At 39.6% G+C, this 21889-nt stretch overlaps 1 protein-coding gene across 1 annotated transcript in view; it reads right to left on the reverse strand.

Moving 5' to 3' along the window:
• Positions 1-7578: 7578 nt before the first annotated feature.
• Positions 7579-21889, reverse strand: part of LOC129765822 (zinc finger protein 845-like) — a 50043-nt gene continuing 35732 nt past the window's right edge. The window contains exons 6-8 of the mRNA XM_055766258.1: positions 8346-9338; positions 7978-8283; positions 7579-7920 (exon numbers count right to left, since the gene is read on the reverse strand). Of these exons, the coding sequence (XP_055622233.1) occupies positions 7666-7920; positions 7978-8283; positions 8346-9338 (1554 nt within the window). The 3' untranslated portion in view covers positions 7579-7665. The remainder of the gene's footprint in view (positions 7921-7977; positions 8284-8345; positions 9339-21889) is intronic.

Here is a 21889-nt window from a genome sequence, read left to right on the forward strand (position 1 = left end):
AGAGGCACGACATTGATTTTAAACTTTTAAGAGACGGTTCGATCAGCTTCTTTCGCTTATGGTGACAAGCTGGTATAGGTCAAATATATGTGGGATGTTTTGCGAATCAATACAAAGCTCGCGCTATCCGTTGCAATTGACGAATCGTTTGTAAAATGTAGGACTAAGCCTAAGTGGGAGGTATAGGATGTAAAATGAAAATCTAAATAGTGAGCATCTAACGTAATCATGAATGATTTTGATCATTTCTCGATAGATCACAGAAATGTTTGCACCAATCAATTGGTTATATTTTTGCGCACCTATTACAATAATGACATTTTTATATCTTCGAAACAAACTATTGTACGACCGAAACATGTCAAGCATTATTTTGGTTCGAGGAACCTGTGCTCCACCAGCTGTGCCGTCAAAAACGAGTAAGTATTGTGGCGGCGAGGCACAATCCACCAGAAGGAGGTAAGACACAAATTTTAGTGATTTCTTTTCCCGTTTCGCTCTAGACATCGAGCAATCAACAGCTTGTTCTGTCATTGGTGTGCTAACTTACCCGTGCTGTCAATAATTCACGCACTGGTGAGTTACAATATCTATATACCACTGCGAATCAAGTATAATGTTCATTCCAAGATAAGTGAAGTGGAAGGTAAAACGTAATGTCAGAATTGCCGTTCGGACGTTTCCCGTAAGTTTGAACTTATTTACATAGATGGTATCCAATCAACACTAAACATTGACTACAGTTTCGCCGGCACGGTTGATTGCCGTTATGAACCAGCACAAAAAACAAAGCTGCAAATTCTACGCCAGTGGCGGTACCACGATCAAAGCATTCCTTGAATCACATTAGCCGAGCCAGCTGGCGGAAGCATATGCATAAAGGTTACTAGGTAACAATTTTCAACGACAACTGTTTATTTATTATACTGCTTCAAATACCTTCGACTAAATCAAATGTAACCATATCAACGTAAGTAATAACATAAACAAATCCAAACTTTTCGTCCTGCCATTCCTCATACGTCTTTTCTAAATAGTGTAAATTACGAGCCACCTGTTAACTCCACCATCTTGGTTCATTCTACGAACAGTAAGAAAGGAGATAGGAAATATTGTGAATATTGTGATCGATAGATTGCTGAGATATTTGTATCAGTCGAGAACAAATATTTCTACGCACACATTACAATAAAAAAATAATACCTTCTTCGAAATTAATCATTGCACAATTGGGAAATGTCAAGCATTATTCAAAATTACATGATTCTGCGACATCCTCTTTTAGTGTCATCTAGACAGTGACCAGCCAACATCATATGTTAAGGGAGTATTCTAGTCTAGAAATTTGAAAAAAAAAATCAAAAAAATACCCTAGAAAGGACTTATCGAAAATCCTATTATTTACCGAGTTAGAACCATTTTAGTGATGCGGTATTTAACCTGGTACGGCCAAAACAATGAACTACAAACGCATTTTTCTCGAAACTTGTTTTTCCAAACTTGCGTACACGATATCTCAAATTATACTGAATCGATTCATGTCAAATTTATAAGGGTACAATCTGCATGCGTCTCTCTATCGCTAAACCTCAAAAAAATAATATTTTGGAAATTTTACTATTTTAAAAAAATCGGGAAACGTAAAAAAACGTTTTAAACCGCATTTTGTTTTTCAAACGGCCACCATTTTGTCAAAAAAGAAGTTTTTGACTTGTCCGAGATTCATGCGATAGCGGCATCTTTGCTGATTCAGAATCTGTTCGTTTTTTTTTTGTTTCAGATAACCAGAAGGGCTGGGATCGTGTACGCAACTGACGCAATTTTTTTTAACCCTCTAACTTCATCAGCTCTTAACTACTCTAGTTATGAATGTTTTTTCTCCGTTCAATTTTTGTTTTAGAAGATAGATGAACAAATAATAATATAATAGATAGTAAAGATATTCTTTGTTTTATTTTTACGGAACTCGAAAAAACGTCCGCAATTCGTGTCTCTACACTAGAATACCCCCTTCGAGCTGAGAAATCATTTGGAAATATCACTTCTTTGCCGATCACTCGTGCAGCTGAATGCAAACATTCTGTGCGATGAATTACGCGTTTGTAGAATCGAATAATTGTTCCTACTTTCCTAAATTCATAAGAACTTTGCTATGAAGTATGCCTTAAGTTGGTTTGGTTTTGAACTATAGGGGGTCCAAACTTATGCAGTTTGTTGACCTGTACCATTCAAAAAGGCCAATTAGGAAAATTGAAACTGAACTCTTAAATATCGGCCTTGAGAAAGCCCATTTTCGGGCGATGTATTTAAGAGTTTAGTTTTGATTTTCCAAATCGGTCTATTTGAATGGAATAGACCAGGGAAATGGTAGTCCGCGGTCTACCGGTCGCCCGCGTTTGTATTCCTGGGCGCCCGTCAGCTGGTCTAGGATAGTGGTACCTCTAAGCGCAATGGATTAAATATATAATCCCACATTTTGCCGCGAATATTGCTAACCTTGATAAAACATACAGGCAAACCTGTTTTTGTGCGGGAAATAGGGATCGTAAAAAAATCACATAAAAAATATAGGAGGTTGTGTTCAAGACACGACCGCATTGTTGACGTAGAACTACGCTGTGGTTTAACACAAGTGGCTTGTTCATAACTGCGGATATTATTTCATAATGCTGCGAAAATTTTAAAATAACCATTATACCGGTTTGGTCGCCCTGAAATGTTTTTTTTTTTTATTGTAGAATCATTTGACGATAATTGTTTGATGATTCATTCTTGTGCTCGCAGAACAATACATGCTCGAGATAAGCGCAGCTGTCATCCTTCGTGAAAAAAGTTTTGCTACTGGCAAGCGAAACCAAACCACATACAAAATTCCAGGACATTTACTTTCTTGGTGACTAAATAAACGAAATAAACTCTTTCTGTTAATCTCAACAACCTCGAAAAGAGTTGCACCGCTTCATTATAATCAAGACTAGCGCAATTGCAATCCTAGTTGAAGGGAGTTTTGCCACTGGCACGTGGACCCAAATAAATTAATTACTTATTGAATAACTTGGTATTCCCCAATTAATTTTTTGGTGCTCAACCTTAACACCTGTTTCACCATAGCGTCAGTTCAATGCATTAATGCGATGTCAAAGGAGATTCATTACTAATGCCCTAGCGCAAATGTTTCCCTCCCGCTATATCCCCTCCTTGTTTATATTTATCATTACGGTTGCATAATTTACAACACCAAACATGTTATGAAACATGCACGTACGTACACGAATATCCATATATCGAAGGGTTCAAGCAATTAAATATACACATCTCCGTTTTGCCCTCTTTTCAACAGAAGTTTTCAACAGCTTAGCTGTCATCCTTTGTGTAGAGCTACCGTCATGCGAAACCAAATCACAGACAAAATTCCAGAACATTTATTTTCTTGGTGAGCTGACGATAGCCTAGCTTGATGATTCCCCACACAATTGTGTAGCTAAGAACCTTAAGGTAATGGCGTCAGTCTGATGCAATGATTGCAATACTAGATACATCAGCGAGTGAGTAGTTTGGTCGCGTCCACAGCTCAATCCGATTCGCGATCCACTGTTTATACTCTATATTTCCCCTTCGTTCTTCTTCTTTTCCTTTGTTCACGGAGACTTTATATCTTACGATTTCCCCTTCGTTGCTCGTCGATAAGTTGCTCGTTATTGACGGCACAGGTAGAAAAGTCCACAAATCAGCAGAACAAATGTATGAGAAAATGGAAACGCGTATAGTTTTCATGAATTTTAACCATTTACACACCAGGGGATTGTAACGTATAGCATATCAAACAAATCTTGGGGAATTTTCGATTAGTTTATTATATAAATCGTCAAAATCCGTTCGCGACAAAAATAGTTATTAACGTTAACTTTATTTCATAAAAACGTGACCTGTTTTCTGATTTGGCAACCTTAATGAAAGACGTAGTTCTACGTCAAAAACTCCCCGGCCAGAACTGGAATCGAACCCGAACCCACGGCATGATAGTGTGTGACGCTAACCACTCGGCCACGGGAACACCCCAGGCGGAGCTAGCGATATTAATATTTGACTGATCGGTGAGCCAACTATACCGAGAATATGCTGCATATTCGCTCGATGCATGCACCGGTAGTGTTATTCTGGAGCGGTCGAATCGAGCGCAGATTCTCTAAGAGCACATATTGCCGCCACAGCTTGCTCGGATTGTCAGTGATAATGATGTATAGAATTACGCAGGTTTTAGAATTTATAATTAAACGCAACGAAACAAAAACAACAACTGAACTGAATTCTCGGTTTTCAGAAACGTGTGACATATTCGACGCACAACAGCAGAAAACCAAACATCAAACTCATATTTGTTTACACAGTTCCGTATTTTAATTTCTACAGAGTGCAGATGCACTGGATGTGAGAACGAAGATTGCTTTTGCGAATCGACCAATCAGAACGTGGGATTTCCATTGAGATAATGTATATGATTTTTCAATTGTTTGATAGTTAGTTTCATAAAATATATTATTGTGACGAATTGTTTTGGAGGACCCAAAATGATTAATGCAAAAATCTCGTAAATCCATCAGAAAATGACTGAGCAATTAGCATTTGAAATTGGACGATGTTCGCGATGCGATCGATTTTATTTTTTCAGCATCCTTTTTTCCACCAAATCTGTGATGTTGGTATTAGCCTTGATCTGCCGGATAACCTTCAATAATAATTCATGAAAAACGGCACCACTTCGACGCATGATTTGCATATCGGGCGTCATAAGAATATCGGTGATGTTTTTAATTATTCGCCATAATTGGTTTTGGCCTGTTCATTGGTGGATTAACGTTTGCATTAAAAAAATAAACGAAAAGTGCCGATTTTTCATGGGTTTACCTCCACACGCCAGCTGTATGACACCCGCCATGTTTTTGGTGCCAACATCTCAAACGCCAAAAGCATTTATTTTCTTCAAAACAGCGATCCGCGTTGGCGGCATTGTGCTTCGTTTACTAGTTCAGGGGAGCGTCAACGAATAGCTGTTTTGCAGTCGGAATGAACGTTTTCAAAACTAAGATTGAAATTAGCTTTTAAAATTGATTGATTTAAGATTAAGATTGAAAATTAGCTTTTCCATATGAAATTAATCTTCTTTTTGAATTAAAAACATTTTTGTTTGCAGTTGGTGAAAAAGTCTCATGCGAAAATTGTTCATGAAGACAATGTTATATTAGAATGAAAAAAATTAGCAACAATTTTGAAATTGTATATGGTTGAATGAAAGTCAGAAATACGTGTTTCAAGTAATTAAATAACGTAATGTGAAAATTTTCATTCAAATTTAAAAATTTAAAACCCGACTTCGTGTCTTCTAATCTGATAGAGATTACACTAACGAGTTTGGGACACAAATTATGGCCCTAATTTGAAGTCGCCACCAGACGTCGACACCATCGCGAATTACCAATTTACCACCATCTGACATATCGTAATGTCGATGATGAACTTTTACATCAGAGGGATAGTGAGATATGCGATGACGGTAGGTAGAGTGAGATAGCGATAATCGTGCCACACGCACTGACGAAATTACCCATGCAGCCATGCAGCATCAATCATAGTAACCTATAAGTCAGCAGAAAAAAATTGACAGCTCTATCAGTCGAACTCTAAGGCTAAGGTTACTTTGGATAGGAGTACGCACGAAAATTCGATTGTCGAAGAGAAACAATTTTGTTCGATAGAAGCTGACGAATTTCCAACGAAGCAAGGAGGAAGCAATGTAACCACACCAATACAGCTCAATGTGGTTGTTTACTTTCACTATTGCATACAATTCGTACGACTACTTTTCTGCATCCAGTGTCACCGCCGCCTTAGGCTGAAGACATAGTAAACGCGGTGCGATGCGATGCGGAGCGACACAGTTTCGCCGCATTGAAATCGCGTTCGCATCGCGTTTACTATGTCAGGTCAGGGCGGTTTGCATTTGGTTTCCGCATTCGTGAACAAAAGAACTTTCCCGCAAACGAGCCCGCGCCCGCTCCCGCTTCGCATCGCATTCACTATGTCCTCGGCCTGAAGCTACTCCGTTCAGAAGTGTGCGCGTTCAAAGAACGGTACCCCGCCGCGTCGAAAACGGACATCGTGCGGCACTTTGTGGACGTCGAATACTCCCGTTCCGACATCTACAGCATCTTGGCACTATTGGACAACACTCAGAGCATCGAAAGAAAGTTCGGTTCCGGACAACTCTGAGCGACAATAATCGCCAAAGGAAGCTGAAGAGGAAGATCAAGGGAAAAGTGACTACATATCTGCGTGCTCTTGGCCGGGAGTTCGGTGCAACCGGCCAAACAGTGAAAAAGCCCCTGGCGAACATGAACATACTTGTCAGGAAGCGGAAGTCCCGTCCACTAGTCTCGGAGCTACAGGCAATGACGCAGCGGAAGCGGCTTAGTAAGATTGTCAAGTCGATTGTTCCCGGCGAATGGCGGTGGTGAGGACGACGAGTCCTTTCTCATCCTGGATGGCAACGACTGGCAGAGCATTTTGTATTTTACTTCCCCCACGAAGGAAGTGACCTCCGACGTGAAATTTTTTTCACACACCAAGTTCCCCAAGAACGGGAACCTGGAGCCACAGCAGCGGCTGACAATCAGCGAGAAGGTGATGTCAGAGTCGCTCTCCTTTAGCTGCGGACTGGCCGTAAAAGGGGAAATTTATTGTACGAAGTGCCTGCTAGAAGTTGCGTCGTTCATCAAGAAATACCACGGTGTTCTGGCCGGATCTGGCGTCGGCCCACTACTCGAAGCGATCGTTAGAGGAGATGGAGCGGCTGAATATCGATGTAGTACCCAACGTCCCCCAGGCTGCGTCCTATCGAGAATTTTTGGGCAAACCTGAAGCGTAAGGTCTACCCCAACAATTTAGTCGCGAAAACTGAGAAGGGATTGATATATAAAACGAAGAAAGAACTCATAAACATGTCTACACGCATGTTTCGTCCGCCATGGCGAATGTTCCGGTTAACTGGCGGAAGGCCGCTCACAAGGGCGTAGAATTTTTTTTGCAAGTAAGCTATATAATTACCTTTCATGGGAAATTTATCAAACTCAATTATCTGTCTTATTTTTTTCCATCACACTCTGAAAAAAGTCAATTTTTTTAATGCAAACATTATGCAAATGAGCGTGGACAATATGTACTATTTCTTATTTCTTCTTGTGCGTTGGGAAACTCAACACCAAGTTTTCTCAAAATTATTTCAAAAAATTATAGGAGATTGTGTCACAGACACGACCGTATTGTTGACGTGGGACTACATAATTATTTTATTCAATTCGCTTGTTTATCAGTTTGCATTTTATTTTAGAACGCTTCGAAGTTTTAGAAATAACTGTTCAGTAGAGAATGTTGATGGTCGTCTAAAGGGCTGATTCATTCTTGACTTTGCAAGAACAACGCACAAGCTGGCCATTTGTCGCAATTCAAACATTACTCGAAATAACTTACATTTTCTAGTGCGAGAAAACCTAGGGCTATCGGAAGAAATACCAACAATGTCAATGATAACTAAAAGCAAGTTGCGTTTTTGTTACATCAATTTCCTAGCTTGACGTTTACTGTCTTTGGAATCATCGTTCAGAACTTTCCTCACTGAGGAACGAAATTAACCCAAGTGATGCTATTCTTGTCATTCGGATTGGTGATCTTAAGCTTCACCAGTTGCAAACCATCATCCCCATTAATGATATCGGAGCTGTCAATGAAATCGTCGGTACTCGCAAGCAGTGCGGTGGACTCAGACAGCTCTACTGCGTTTCCAAGCTGGAGTTGTGTTTGGCTGGTTCCGGGTATCACCTCTCCGTTCGCTTCTTCAACCTCATCATGCTCCTCCTTGACGTAGTACTAAAAATTCATTCAATGTGATACACACCCGATATCGAACCTTTCTTTGTGCCTTACCTCGTCCGTTGACAGGATGTCATCTTCATCGTGGCCATCATCTCTCACAATGATACCATCCTTAGGATCCAGCTCACCGATCGAATCGGTCGTGGTATCGAACTCTAGCATATCTTCGTTCGTTATCCGTGGTTGATTGATTACGATCGTATCATTCAGATGACCCCGCAGCAGCATATGTGAGTACAGCTGAGGTTTCCGCATGAAACCAGCTCCGCAGGTTACACACTCGTAAGGTTTCTTGTCGCTATGCACAAATCTATGCGCGTTCCGGTTGTCCCGGCTGTTAAATGTTTTGGCACAGACCTGTGAAACAACCATGGTAAAATTTCTGAAAATCTAAGTGTCCCAAAATAATCGTAACTCACCTCACACGCGAAGGGTTTCGTACCGGTGTGAATCTTCTGATGCTTCTTGAAGTGCTCTGGGTAAATGAAGGTAGCCGAACAGATGTCGCACTTGTACGGTCGCTCACCAGTGTGACAAGCCTTTATGTGATAATCCAACAGTCGACGTCTCTTGAAGCATCGATTACAAATATCACATTTGTATCGCTTGTCATCGAAATGTGTCGCTCGTTTGTGGGACTGCAAATTCGACCGCTGAGAGAAACTTGCGTCGCAAATGTCACAAACAAACGGTCGCTCTCCGGTGTGCGTCCGTTCGTGATCCTTAATCTCGGCCTTACGAGCGAAGCCCTTCCCACATGTCCGGCATACGAAGGGTTTGTAGTTCAAATGTACTATTTTATGAATGTCCAAATTATGTTGCGACATGAAGGTTTTGCCACAATCCGGACAGACGTAATCCCGCACCCCCGTGTGAATCTTCTCATGCTGGATGAGATTATTTTGGCTGTAGAATCCTTTCCCGCATTCTTTGCAGCTGAAAACTCGTTCCCGCTCTTGATGTGTCTTCAAATGGGCCGCCAGCGTATACTTCGAGGCAAAGTCCTTCGGACACATGTCGCACTTGAAAGGTCGCCTGCCCGAGTGCATATTCATGTGATCATCCAGCAGATTTTTAGAGCTGTACTTCTTCTGACACACCTCGCACGACCAAACTTTGGGGGTAGCCACGTGATTCTTCCGATGCATTCGCAACGTTCGAATGTTGTTGAACTTGGTCGAGCAAATGTCGCACCGGAAATCGGTCAGCTCCGAAGCGACGTGTTGGTCCAGATGTTCGTTGTACTCTGTCCGCCGCCAGAAGACCGCGTCGCAATGTTCACAGATAAGTATCTTCTCGTCGTGGTCGGTTTTCAGATGCAGGGCAATGGTTTTCACATTGTGGGCAGTGTTCGGTGCGCCGACCGCTTTGCAAAGCGCGCAGTAGTAGTTGTCGTTGCTTTTGAAGAATAGCTGTGGATGGTGACGAGGAAGTACATTGTTTAATTTTTGACTACGTCTAACAAGAATATATGGGGGTCAAAATGAAAATCTAAACACTGAACATGTAGGCAAAAATGAAAGGACTCGATTGCTTATAACTCGAGCATTTCTGAGCACATTAAGGACCTGAAAGAAATCTGTAAGCCATACGCCTGGGACCGCACGTTTTGACTTATGTGAAGTTAGCGGATGAAAGTTCAGCGGATAAAAGTTTTTGTTGCGTGCAAGTTTCCGTTCAACATCTTGCTGGATTTAATGAATAATAAATTATTTCTGTTGAAATAAATTGATTGTTTATCGAGTAAAAACCTTCAAAATCATGTTTATTGGATAGAGAATTGAATCATTCATCTTTCCACATAATTCATTTTTTTCTTGATCTGTGACAGAGAAAAGTTATAGACTGAAACGTGAACATGGGGCAATATAGGAAAATATGCAGAATTTTGAAAATCAAAAAAAAGTTGTTCGAATAGAGTTATCGAAGTCATTCGATAGAGAAATATTTTACCTATCTTCCAGCTACCATTTTATTAATCGGAAAAGGGTCTGAGAAAAGTTATAGGCCAAGTTGTATGGGAGAAATTAATTATTCTAAAGAAAATTGAAAAAACTTCGAGGGATTGTATCCGAGACACGACCGCTTAGGACGTAGGACTACGCAATCTTTTTTATTTGAAATTTGTTGGTTTATCATTTCAGATATTATTTGCGAGTACGTCGAAATTTCATAAATAACTCTTTAGTAAAAAGTTTCGGGAACCCTGGGAAGGTTTAACGGTTTGCGTGGTTTAATAGAATCATTTCGAGAAGCAACGATTCTTTCTTACCTTTGCGAGAACAATACATAAAATGGTCATTTGTCGCAATTTGTTTCTTTATATCAATGCACGCATAGCACTTCCGTGCACCACTATTCAACAAGCATCAAACACGCGTCTAAAAGATACACACAGTTGCAGCGATAAAAATGGAACATTGCGAGATTGACCGTTTATGAAAAATCGTTTCTCGACTCTCGGTCAAAAATGTCAACAAAGCTAGGAGCTTGTTGCATCAGGATAGCGCCGATGCACACGAGAGTAAATATGAATGGTAACTAAAAGTATCGAAGGTGTGCTATTCACATGTAGGAGAAATAGAAATTTTAACCCCCTAAGCAAATCGCCTAATATTTCCAAACCAATACGGTCTGAATAAAAAAAAAACACATTGTACACTTAGCTACACTTGTCTTCTCTCAATCAATAATGTTTAATCATATTAAGCTTCAAATTACCAAATCTATTTATATATATATATATATATATATATATATATATATATATATATATATATATATATATGTATATATATATATATATATATATATATATATATATATATATATATATATATATATATAAATGGAGTGATGTCTGTCTGTCTGATTCTTATGGACTCCGAAACTACTGAACCGACCGACATGAAAATTGGTATCTAGGTGTTTTTGGGCCAGAGGGAAGGTTTTCGTGACAGTTTGAGACCACTCCCCCCTCTCTAAAGGGGGGGCTGCCATACAAATGAAACACAAACAGAACAAACAGCAAACAGAACCAAAGTTAGCATGCGAGGGTTTTAAGGTGCAATAAATGTTTCTATGGTAGTTAGCTACTTCTCCTCCTCTCTAAGGAGAGGCTGCCATACAAATGAAACATAAATTTCTGCATTACTCGGAAATTAGTCAAGCAAACGAAACTAAAGTTGTCATGTGAAGGTTTAGGGTGCAATAAATGTTTCTATGGTGAATAGACACTCCTCCCCTCTCTGTAAGGGGTGACTGCCATACAAATAAAACCCAAACTTCTGCATAACTCGAGAAATAATCAAGCAAATTGAGCCAAATTTGGGATGTGAGGGTTTTTGGGTACGAGAAATGTTTCTATAATGGTATGACACCCCTCCCTCCTCTGGAATGAAGAGTGGTCCCATTAAAATAAATCACATATTTCAACCAAACATGACAATTGAAAATTTTCGGAGAACTATAAAAAAATGGAAAAGTTTGAAAAATTCAATTCGCATATGTTCTACAAATACATATTGACAAGCGTTATTAGTCCATTTGATTTTTGAAGATTTGAAAGAAAACATGGATGTGATAACGAAAAATAAATTTTGGGCGAGACGAAGTTTGCTGGGTCAGCTAGTATACTATAAAATAAAAGCGATGATTTTTGGACATTAAAATTTGATGCGGGGTGATTTGCTCCAGGATGTGTTTAATCGAAAAAAAAACATACTTATGTTTATGTAAAGTAATCTATATATATATATATATATATATATATATATATATATATATATATATATATATATATATATATATATATATATATATATATATATATATATATATATATATATATATATATATATATATATATATATATATATATATATATATATATATATATATATATATATATATATATATATATCTGTTCCTGTCTGTCTGTCTGATTCTTATGGACTCGGAAAATACTGAACCGATTGACATGAGAATTGGTATGTAGGGGTTTTTGGGGTCGGGGTGACGATTTCAACTTGACTATCTTGAACAGGGATGGTAAAAAATCACATTCAACGATTAATGAATAAGTATATCCCTCTAGTCGGATATTTTTAAATCACCCCCAGCAGGCGATGCTCTTTTATTCTTCATATGTACACAGAGAGAATACTTGGAACGGTGAGCTACCAAGATCTCAAAAAAGCAATATGAAAGCGGAATCCCCACTGCTTGCACTCTCGAAGCATTACTTCTACTACTCAAGTTTTATCGTGAGTGCAAGCCATAAACGATTAATCCCATTCCATAGAGCGGATGATGAGTTCTTGATCGGAAAGTGTAACAAGAGACGATCAACTGAAATCTTACGACACTCATCGAGGGATTTTTAATTCTCTATTGCACAGACCGCAGTGAGTGGCTGACTCAGTCTCGTGTCGATTTTATTTTGCTGTCGTCTCCCGCCCGATAAACAGCAGACGGGTAATGGATGCAATTGATTAAATTTTTTTACCAGCAGATTTGGGCGAATCTCATCCCGCCCAAAATCGGTTTTTAGATACCAATAATTCTGAACATTCACAGTTCTCTCCAAATAATTTTTCTAATAGTAATTCAATTAGTGACTTCACGAAACACCTTTCGAATTCGATTGAATTTCAGACCCTTTTTTATTTTGTAGATAAAACGAATCACATATTTGATTAATTCAATTCTGTGTGGTTACGTTATTCGTTGCGAATAAATGTAATGAATTAGTATGGACGTATTTTATTCATATATCGTGGACTTCCGACATATCTGGCAGTAGATTTATCGAACGACTAATGTTTTTTTATATCCCTTCAAACTTGTTGCATCTCTCAAGTGTACATACTGCTTTGACCGCAGATTTGCATGGTTAAATCTGGTTAATTTCAGGTATTCAGTCTTCATTTTGTCGAATGAATACTGTTGGAACAATAGGTATCGCAGCAAATGATTATCAACATCCTACCTTATCATCAAACGGTATGCGAAGAATTTCAGTGAACTGACGGCATTGGAATATATGCTTTGTGAGGACCACACAATTATTATCAGAGCTGATAAACATCCGACTGGAAGTCATGAACATCAATTCAATGTGCCCAAGATAAATTTATCCTTTGAAGGTCATTAACAATTCGAAAGATGGTCAGATGGTATATATTCCAATGTCGTCTGGAATAACCTGTCCAACACCTTATGATCGTAATATTTTTTTGCTATTATTCTGATGTTTCATAACACGGCACTCTATTGATTATTCGCCGAAAATGAATAGAAAATATCCTTGAAGTTAGCCTACGGTTTTAGTAGCGGTGCAATATGGTGAGCCAGTCTCAGGATAAGAAAACATTTAAAAATAAAGCTTTTTTTTTTGAATGAATCAATAGTAAAACAAAACGTCAAAATATTCCCTGCTTTATGATAGCAGAGAATCATTATCCATTTGAGTTGTATGAGTATTTACCCGCCACCCCCCCCCCCCCCCACAAACTGTGGATAGCCTATCTGCATACAAATTATGTAGAGTTTCACAATCCAAAATTTTTATGAGCAAATATTTACTTACACAAAAAAAAACACATGTTGACATATTTGCGCTAATTTATGTTTTTTGATTAATTCAAGGTAATCAAGGTCTTTTCTAGCCACCAGTTTACTCGGGCCCGAAAAAAGAGGTCTGTATTTGGGCTGGCGGAAAAATATATCTCGCAAGACCACGTGTTCGATGTCGTAATAGCCTTGGCCAATAACGCATTTACATTAACTCATAAAATTAGTGATTTGAGGGGGATTATTGTTTGTAGTCTCTTGTAGATTAATTTAAACACCATCTGAGAAATCCTCTGTGAAACATTAAACATGAAAGTCGTCCTATCTGCTGTAGCGCATTTTTTATTTTACCCAGTTTCATCGAAGTAAACGCACTCGGAAAGGAAAATTGAACGCGAGAGAGAGAGCGAGAATCGTAAAGCGTACGTCATAGAGACACTCATTCCCATGGAGCAAATTCTGGTTAGGAGTTGTAAACAAAACGAGGACGGAGAGTAACTCAATTATTCGAACTAGTTTCAGTCTAGCAATGCTTTGGTCAACTCAGAGTTACCAAGAGAAAATCATTTGGTTATGATGGGTGAGGATTAATAGCTAGTCGCAGTTTGCACAGATTGCGATCTGTGCAGTTTGCGATTAATCGTAAATCACATCATGCTCCCTTGTTTTCCATCCTTGATCTTGAACACTGGTGAAGTGCCACGAATTGCAAAATCTCCGGCTCGGGAAAGTCGACCCGATCTATCTTTGTTCTCAAGCCAGCTATCATTAGATTATCAGTGGAAGGTCATCAATGATCCCCCTGGTAGCGATCACTTGCCAATCAATATATCAATCAAGTGTAGTCTGCAATCCACTGAGCCATCTCGAGCAGGCATCCCAAAAGTACTGCATTTTCATAACAGTCGGTATGAAATTGAATCGATAGTCTCTATGAGCGCGCTACACTCGTATACAAGCGACAGAGCATGAATGCATAAAGTAATACTATACAGCAACAGTCGGTGTTTCGTCGAATTCATCTAATTTGTCGTGCCTGACCGTAGTGAGCCGGAGAGACTGTTCGTTTCCGATTTTTTCGTGTCTGCTATTCCGTTCGCTCTGTCGCCGTAACAGTCGCTGACGAAGCGATGAATCTCATCGGTTTACCCGGGTTACTGTCACACGTGACTGTCGCCAGAAAAAAAATTTTTTTTTTTTTTTTTTTTTCTTTCTTTATTAAAGAGATTTTCAGCCAAAGGCTGGTTCATCTCTAAAGGCGCCAGAAAAATGTCGTAATGCTAGCCTGTATCTTATGCGTTTGTGCTTCTTCACCAGTACGCTTTGAGATGTGTATCGGCCATATGGCTGTGATCACTAGTTGCGTGCACACATAGGAAGCCGAGTTAATTTCATATCGACTGTAATAAGAATGCTTTACTGTTGGGATGCCTGAATCCAGATACACAAATGATCAACAATTCATATGAGAAAAACACGCACAGCTTAATAATTCTAGGCGAGAGTTTCTTCGATAATATATTGGTGACGTCGGAAATACTCAGTGTTGGGAGTGTTTAGATTTATCCTCCAAGTTGGAAACTAATGCAGCGCGAACTCGATTATATACAGTCTCCGATTTATTTTCACTGTATATAATAAAGGGTGTGTCACATCCAATTGCATCACGGAAAAAACGCTGTAGAAATTTAATTTTTAGGAATTATATCTTCAGCTTTCGCTTATAATCAGATAAGAGTGTATAGATCACGTTGGCCATGCTTCACTGTCAATTTTTCGTAAATTTGGAAAAATGTCGTCGAACGAAAAAGAGCGTCGTGAATTAATCCTGTGCACTCATTTCGAGAATCCGGAGTTGTCACATCGGGACATCGGTAAGACGCTGGGAATCGTCCAATCCACGGTCAGCAGAGTACTAAAACGATACTTCGAGAACCTAACCATCGACCGGAAGGTGAAGAACGGCAAAAATGGATGCTCCGTCAGTGAAAAAGATCACAAGCGGGTAGTTAAGCAGTTTAGACGTGATCCGAGAAGTTCGGTCCAGGATGTCGCCAATAAGCTGAATTTGTCAAGTTCATTCGTCCAGCGGACCAAGCAGCGGGAGGGGCTGCGTACATACAAGGTTCAGAAGGCTCCTAACCGCGACGAATAGCAAAACATGATGGGGAAGACGCGAGCCCGGAAGCTGTACACCGAAATGCTGACGAAGCCGCATTGCCTGGTAATGGACGACGAAACCTACGTCAAAGCGGACTTTCGTCAGCTGCCGGGCCTGTTGTTCTTCTCCGCAGAGGACAAATTCAGCGTTCCGGAGGAGATTCGCAAGCAGAAACTATCCAAGTTTGCCAAAAAGTACATGGTGTGGCAAGCGATCTGCTCTTGCGAAAAGCGGAGCGCCCCCTTCGTGATGACCGGCACGGTAAACGGGCAGGTTTACCTTAAGGAGTGTCTACAGAAGCGCTTACTACCAATATTGAAGCAGCACGAGGGCCCGACCATCTTCTGGCCGGATCTCACTTCGTGCCACTATTCAAAGGACGTGTTGGAGTGGTACGAAGCCAACGGGGTCACCTTCGTGCCAAAGGAAATGAACCCGCCCAACGCGCCGGAGCTTCGCCCAATAGAGAAATATTGGGCGATTATGAAGCAGGCCCTCCGGAAGAACCCAAAAGTTGTCAAATCGGAGGCGGACTTCAAGAGAAAATGGATTTCTGTTCAAAAAAAAACTACAACCTGACGTTGTACAGAACCTTATGGACGGGGTAAAGAGGAAGGTGCGAACATACGGGTTTGGGCTCGAAGTATGAATAAAAAGAAAATGCCAAAAGTTGTTTAATAGTTTTTATTTTACTGTCTAAAATTTTCAAAAGGATCGGTCTACTGGGCGAATTTCTACAGCGTTTTTTCCGTGATGCAATTTGATGTGACACACCCTTTAGAATCCTGTATATGATCGAGTCAAAAAAATTTTTTTTTTAATTTGTTTTTCATGCATATAATTTTTGATTATTGAATGTAAAAGAATTTAATAATATTATTTAATATATATAATCCAGAATCTCTCAGGAGGTGATAGATGATCATATTTCATGGAAAAAAAACCCTCCTACTCATATGTTCGAATTTTATCAATGACAGAGTTATAGAACTAAACTGGCTCTACACTAAAAAGTACGCTACGTGAGCCAATTATGTTGCTTTAATTTGAAAGATATATTTTTTTTAAATCTTTAAAACATTTTCTTGCTAGTTGTACGTTTTTCTCTTAATCCAGTGGACCGATATGGCTGATTTTTTTAGCATGTAAAAATCTTATTATCTGAATTGTTACGTAGCGGTTTTTGAAAATTATGAAAATTGCCAAAATGTCGGCCATTTGAATAATAATAAAAAATTCAACAAAAATCGTAAGGCCGTGGTTATCAGAGAAGTTATCAATGATGATAATCGATCAAAGCAGATAGGTCCTTTTCGTAGGTCAGAATTCATTTTTGCATGCTGAAAAAAAACTTCTGCTAAATTGGTCCACTAGATTCTGAGATAAACGTACCACCAGCTGAAAAAATGCTCTTAAAGATTCGTACAGCCATGTTACTCTTGAGATGACCCCATAGTTTTTACTGCAGATTTTCAACGAAATGAAATATCGAAGAATCCTTCCGGTACAACATTGCATAAAAACCATTTTTTCGATTTACCAGAGTTGATTCCCCCATTAAACAGATTCCCGAAAAAATCGCAAATGAAACAAGTATAACGAAAATTTTCGCACGTAGAAGATTTCATGGAAATAAATTTGTACATAAAAAAAGGCAATGTTTTTTTTTATTAACTTCACACTTTCAAAAATAGCTGAATGTTCAAATCAAAATATCTCTATATGTGGAAAATTCTTCAGATCATGATATAATTGTAGTTTTGAATGTCAATGAATCATATATTTCAAAGCAAGAATCAACCAGGCAAACCTAATTCACCAGGTAAAAGTATACCGTCGTATTCTGAAATACAATCGAGTTAAAATTACCCGAACGGATTGCAATTTTGCATTCTGTAATCCGTTCGACGACTCAAGTTCAATCGAGCTATGCATCCTAGCCACACTCTACCGTATCAAACATGTGTTCTATGTAACAGAGTAATAAAATCTTGCATGAACAACATATATATTAATGTTCTGCAGTTCTGTAGTTCCGTGAAAAGCATTAAATACATTTGCAAGTCCGTGAATGAGGGCAGTAAGGTGGCTGTATTTCAATTATCTAAATGGCAGCATAACGTTTACCGGGTCAGTTAGTAATAATGATACTAAAATTTTGTTGATAATATTAAGATTACGCGCTAAACATATTTTATTCATAAATAAAATAAAATCTCCTTCATGTCCAAACCTACATTGCTAAGTGCGCAACACTTCCCCCAGCCGCATTCTAATCTGGCCCTACAGTTGCATTCGCGTAACTTTCATTCACACGACTTCCACCCACGACACTTCTCCACGCACCTCTTTCAACAGATTCTCTTCTGTTGCTCACACTATTTCCCCCGAAAACTTCTCTACATAGAATAGCTGCGTCATCAACAAATTAAATTTTCCCATATCGGAATATGCTGCAGAATTAGCTAGTTATTAATTGTTATTAATTCTTCGCTGCACAGCAGGTTAATCTCTTTAGTTTGCGAAAATGAAATGAAATAAAATGACGTTGTACTGGAAAAATACATACTAAGACACCCGACATCATCAGCACGAGGGAAAAAAATCATCAACGACGGTAGCAACGTATAACTATTGCATTCAGAATCTACAAAAACATCACTAATGAGCAAGCGGGTCTGTCGCAGACGAAAGACCAAAATACTCTCACATGGGAATGTATTCGTGTACAGTACACGACAGTAACAATATATGTCGCATAACATTTCCACTGTGTGACTGTAGTAAAAATTCAATCGCGTGACTGTCACTGGACAATGGTGGCGACAGTCATGAGATTACTGTCGTGATGCAGTACATTTGGTACCCCTGATCTCGAGTTCCATTTGACCTAACAAAAAACATCGACTGGAAAAAATTTGCAACGGCGGTAACAATCGGTGTCGACTCAATAGATATACTTCCACCATTGCTATTCTCTCGTGCATTAGAAAATTGTTGGAGAAAATGATTCTTCGAAGATTCGACCAATGGACCGAGACAAACGATTTGCTATGAGGTACACAATTTGGGTTTCGCAGGAGCAAAGGAACAAATGATTGTCTAGCGTTGCTTTCTACAGATATTCAACTGGCCTTTGCGCACAAGGAGCAACCGGCTTCAGTATTCCGAACTCCTTACTGTATTGTTACTAGAATATAAGTTAAAACCGAAACATCAGTCACTAACTGACGCGTTCTATCGCTGGACGCTCCAAGCGGACTTATGCTGAAATGCTAAAGACCGCATCAGCCGCTCAAAATGAAAACCAATTTTCGGCTTTGTCATCTCAAGAATCGGATTCTGATTCAGATGAGGGTCATACTTCGGCTGCACCAGAATCTTCAATAAAGGATGAATCATCAAAAAGAAAGCTCTCTTCACCGGTGACCGGAATAAATCGCCACAGTAAACAACTGCAACAGAAACAACCGCTTAGAAAAAGTGTAGTAGGCTAGAAATATTTGGCGCGGGAAAAACATCATGTGCCTCACATTTCTATTATAAATTTATTCTCTTGTTCTCGTTTTTCGAAATTTATTCTGAGGACAATGTAATGGGGACGAAGTCCCCATTTGGCGAGGATAAGGAATCGAGGCGGCCCATGCCGCCAAGATGACGCAATCCGAGTCCACCGCCGACCCGCCGTCGGAAGCGGCGGTGTCTCGCACGCAAACCTGGGATCCACTGATTGCCCGGTTAGTTTGAAACATAGGATACGATCCTTTAGCAATGTCCGACCGAGCTCTAGCGAGCGTCGGACGGTATACGTCTGCCCGGGGCGTTACGTTTGCCTGGGGCGATACGTTTGCCCGGTTAATTCTTGTTTTGAAATACAATACCGCGCCACAATATTTATAGCCTACTACACATTTTATAAGCGGTGGTTTCTGTTGCAGTCGTTTTCTGTGGCGATTTATTCCGGGAACCCTCTTCACCAATGGTGCACCGTAAGAAAGCTAAAATGACCCTCGGAAGATTGTCTAATTCCAAGGGTAATAGTAGCAAAAAAACGAATCCGAAGGCTCCTTCTCAGCCAGTTCCTGGTTGCAGCAAGGATTTTACGTCATTACCCAGAGAAGAGAGAAATAAAAACGCTGCTCCTCGATCTTCTCGTAGAAAATTCGCGTCTAATCGAGGATTGATAGCTTTTTCGGACATTGTGGTTTTCATACTAAACACGTTCAAAATTCAAGACCCCCTCAGAAGCCTTATTTCTGCCTTGCTTCCATCTTTAAAGTCTTATCTTAAGCAATTGACTGCTTCATGGCCCCTCCTTGTATCAATCATATCTTTCGATGGACAATTCATCTAACGTAGTAGAAGATATGATCAATGTGCTACAATGGAACTGCCGTAGTCTAGTGCCTAAACTAGACTCGTTCAAATTTTTACTTCAAAATTATTATTGTGATATATTCGCTCTTTCCGAAACATGGCTTTCTTCTGACACAGAACTCAACTTCCACGATTTTAATATTATTCGCCTGGATAGAGATGATTCCTATGGAGGAGTACTTTTAGGGATCAAAACGTGCTGCTCTTTCTATAAAATTCCTCTCCCAGCTCTATCAGACGTCGAAATCGTCGCTTGTCAAATAACTGCAAAGAATAAAGAACTCTGCATAGCTTCAGTATACGTTCCCCCGAATACTTCCATTAGCCGTAGTCAACTTTGGAATCTAATTTCGATTCTCTCAACCCCAGTTCTAATTTTGGGTGACATGAACTCCCATGGTACTGGGTGGGGCGATCTTTATGATGACGCTAGGGCGGCTATTTTTTACGATTTATGTGACGATTTCAACTTGACTATCTTGAACACTGGTGAAGTGACACGAATTGCAAAACCTCCGGCTCGGGAAAGCCGACTCGATCTATCTTTGTGCTCAAACTCGCTATCATTAGATTGTCAGTGGAAGGTCATCAATGATCCCCATGGTAGCGATCACTTGCCAATCAATATATCAATCAAGTGTAGCCCGCAATCCACTGAACCACCTCGAGTTCCATTTGATCTAACAAGGAACATCGACTGGCAAAAATTTGCAACGGCGGTAACAATCGGTGTCGAATCAATAGATATACTTCCACCATTGGAAGAATATCGATTCTTCGTCGATTTATTGTATAAAAGCTCACTGGAAGCACAAAAAAGAAAAGTTCCAAGTGCTTCATTTAAAAGAAAACCAGCCACTCCTGGCTGGGACGATGAATGCACAAAATTGTATTTGAAAAAATCTGATGCTTTCAAAGCTTTTCGCAGACATGGAACATCCACACACTTCGAGGAATATTCAAAGCTTGAAATACAGCTGAAACAATTAGTTAAAGCAAAAAAACGCGGTTACTGGCGCAATTTCATCGAAGGTCTTTCACGTGAAACCTCAATACGCACCTTGTGGAGGGTAGCTCGCAACATGCGTAACCGCTCATCTACCAACGAGAGTGAAGAATACTCCAACCGATGGATATTCGATTTCGCTAAAAAGGTCTGTCCAGACTCAGTTCCAGCCCAACATATTCTTCGAGAAACGTCTCTAAGCGGTGGACCTCTGGACAGACCATTCTCAATGCTGGAATTTTCTATGGCTCTTCTTTCATCGAACAACTCTTCACCCGGAAGCGATATGATTAAATTCGTTCTTCTAAAAAATCTTCCCGATATCGCGAAAAGACGCTTGCTAGACTTATTCAATACTCTACTAGAAAACAATATTGTGCCACCCGAATGGAGACAGGTCAAAGTGATAGCAATTCAAAAGCCTGGCAAACCAGCGTCTGACCATAACTCATACCGTCCGATTGCTATGCTCTCGTGCATTAGAAAATTGCTGGAGAAAATGATCCTTCGAAGACTCGATCAATGGATCGAGACAAATAATTTGCTATCAAGTACACAATTTGGGTTTCGCAAGAGCAAAGGAACAAACGATTGTCTAGCGTTGCTTTCTACAGATATTCAACTGACCTTTGCGCACAAGGAGCAACTGGCTTCAGTATTCTTGGATATTAAGGGAGCTTTTGATTCAGTTTCCATAGAAATTCTGTCAGACAATCTGAACAGATGTGGACTTCCTGGAATTTTGAATAACTTCTTGTACAATTTGTTGTCAGAAAAGCAAATGAACTTCACCCTTGGACAGCTGACAACTTCCAGAAATAGTTATATGGGTCTACCCCAAGGCT

Source organism: Toxorhynchites rutilus, chromosome 2, assembly GCF_029784135.1.
Source record: "Toxorhynchites rutilus septentrionalis strain SRP chromosome 2, ASM2978413v1, whole genome shotgun sequence".
Classification (NCBI taxonomy): Eukaryota; Metazoa; Arthropoda; class Insecta; order Diptera; family Culicidae; genus Toxorhynchites; species Toxorhynchites rutilus.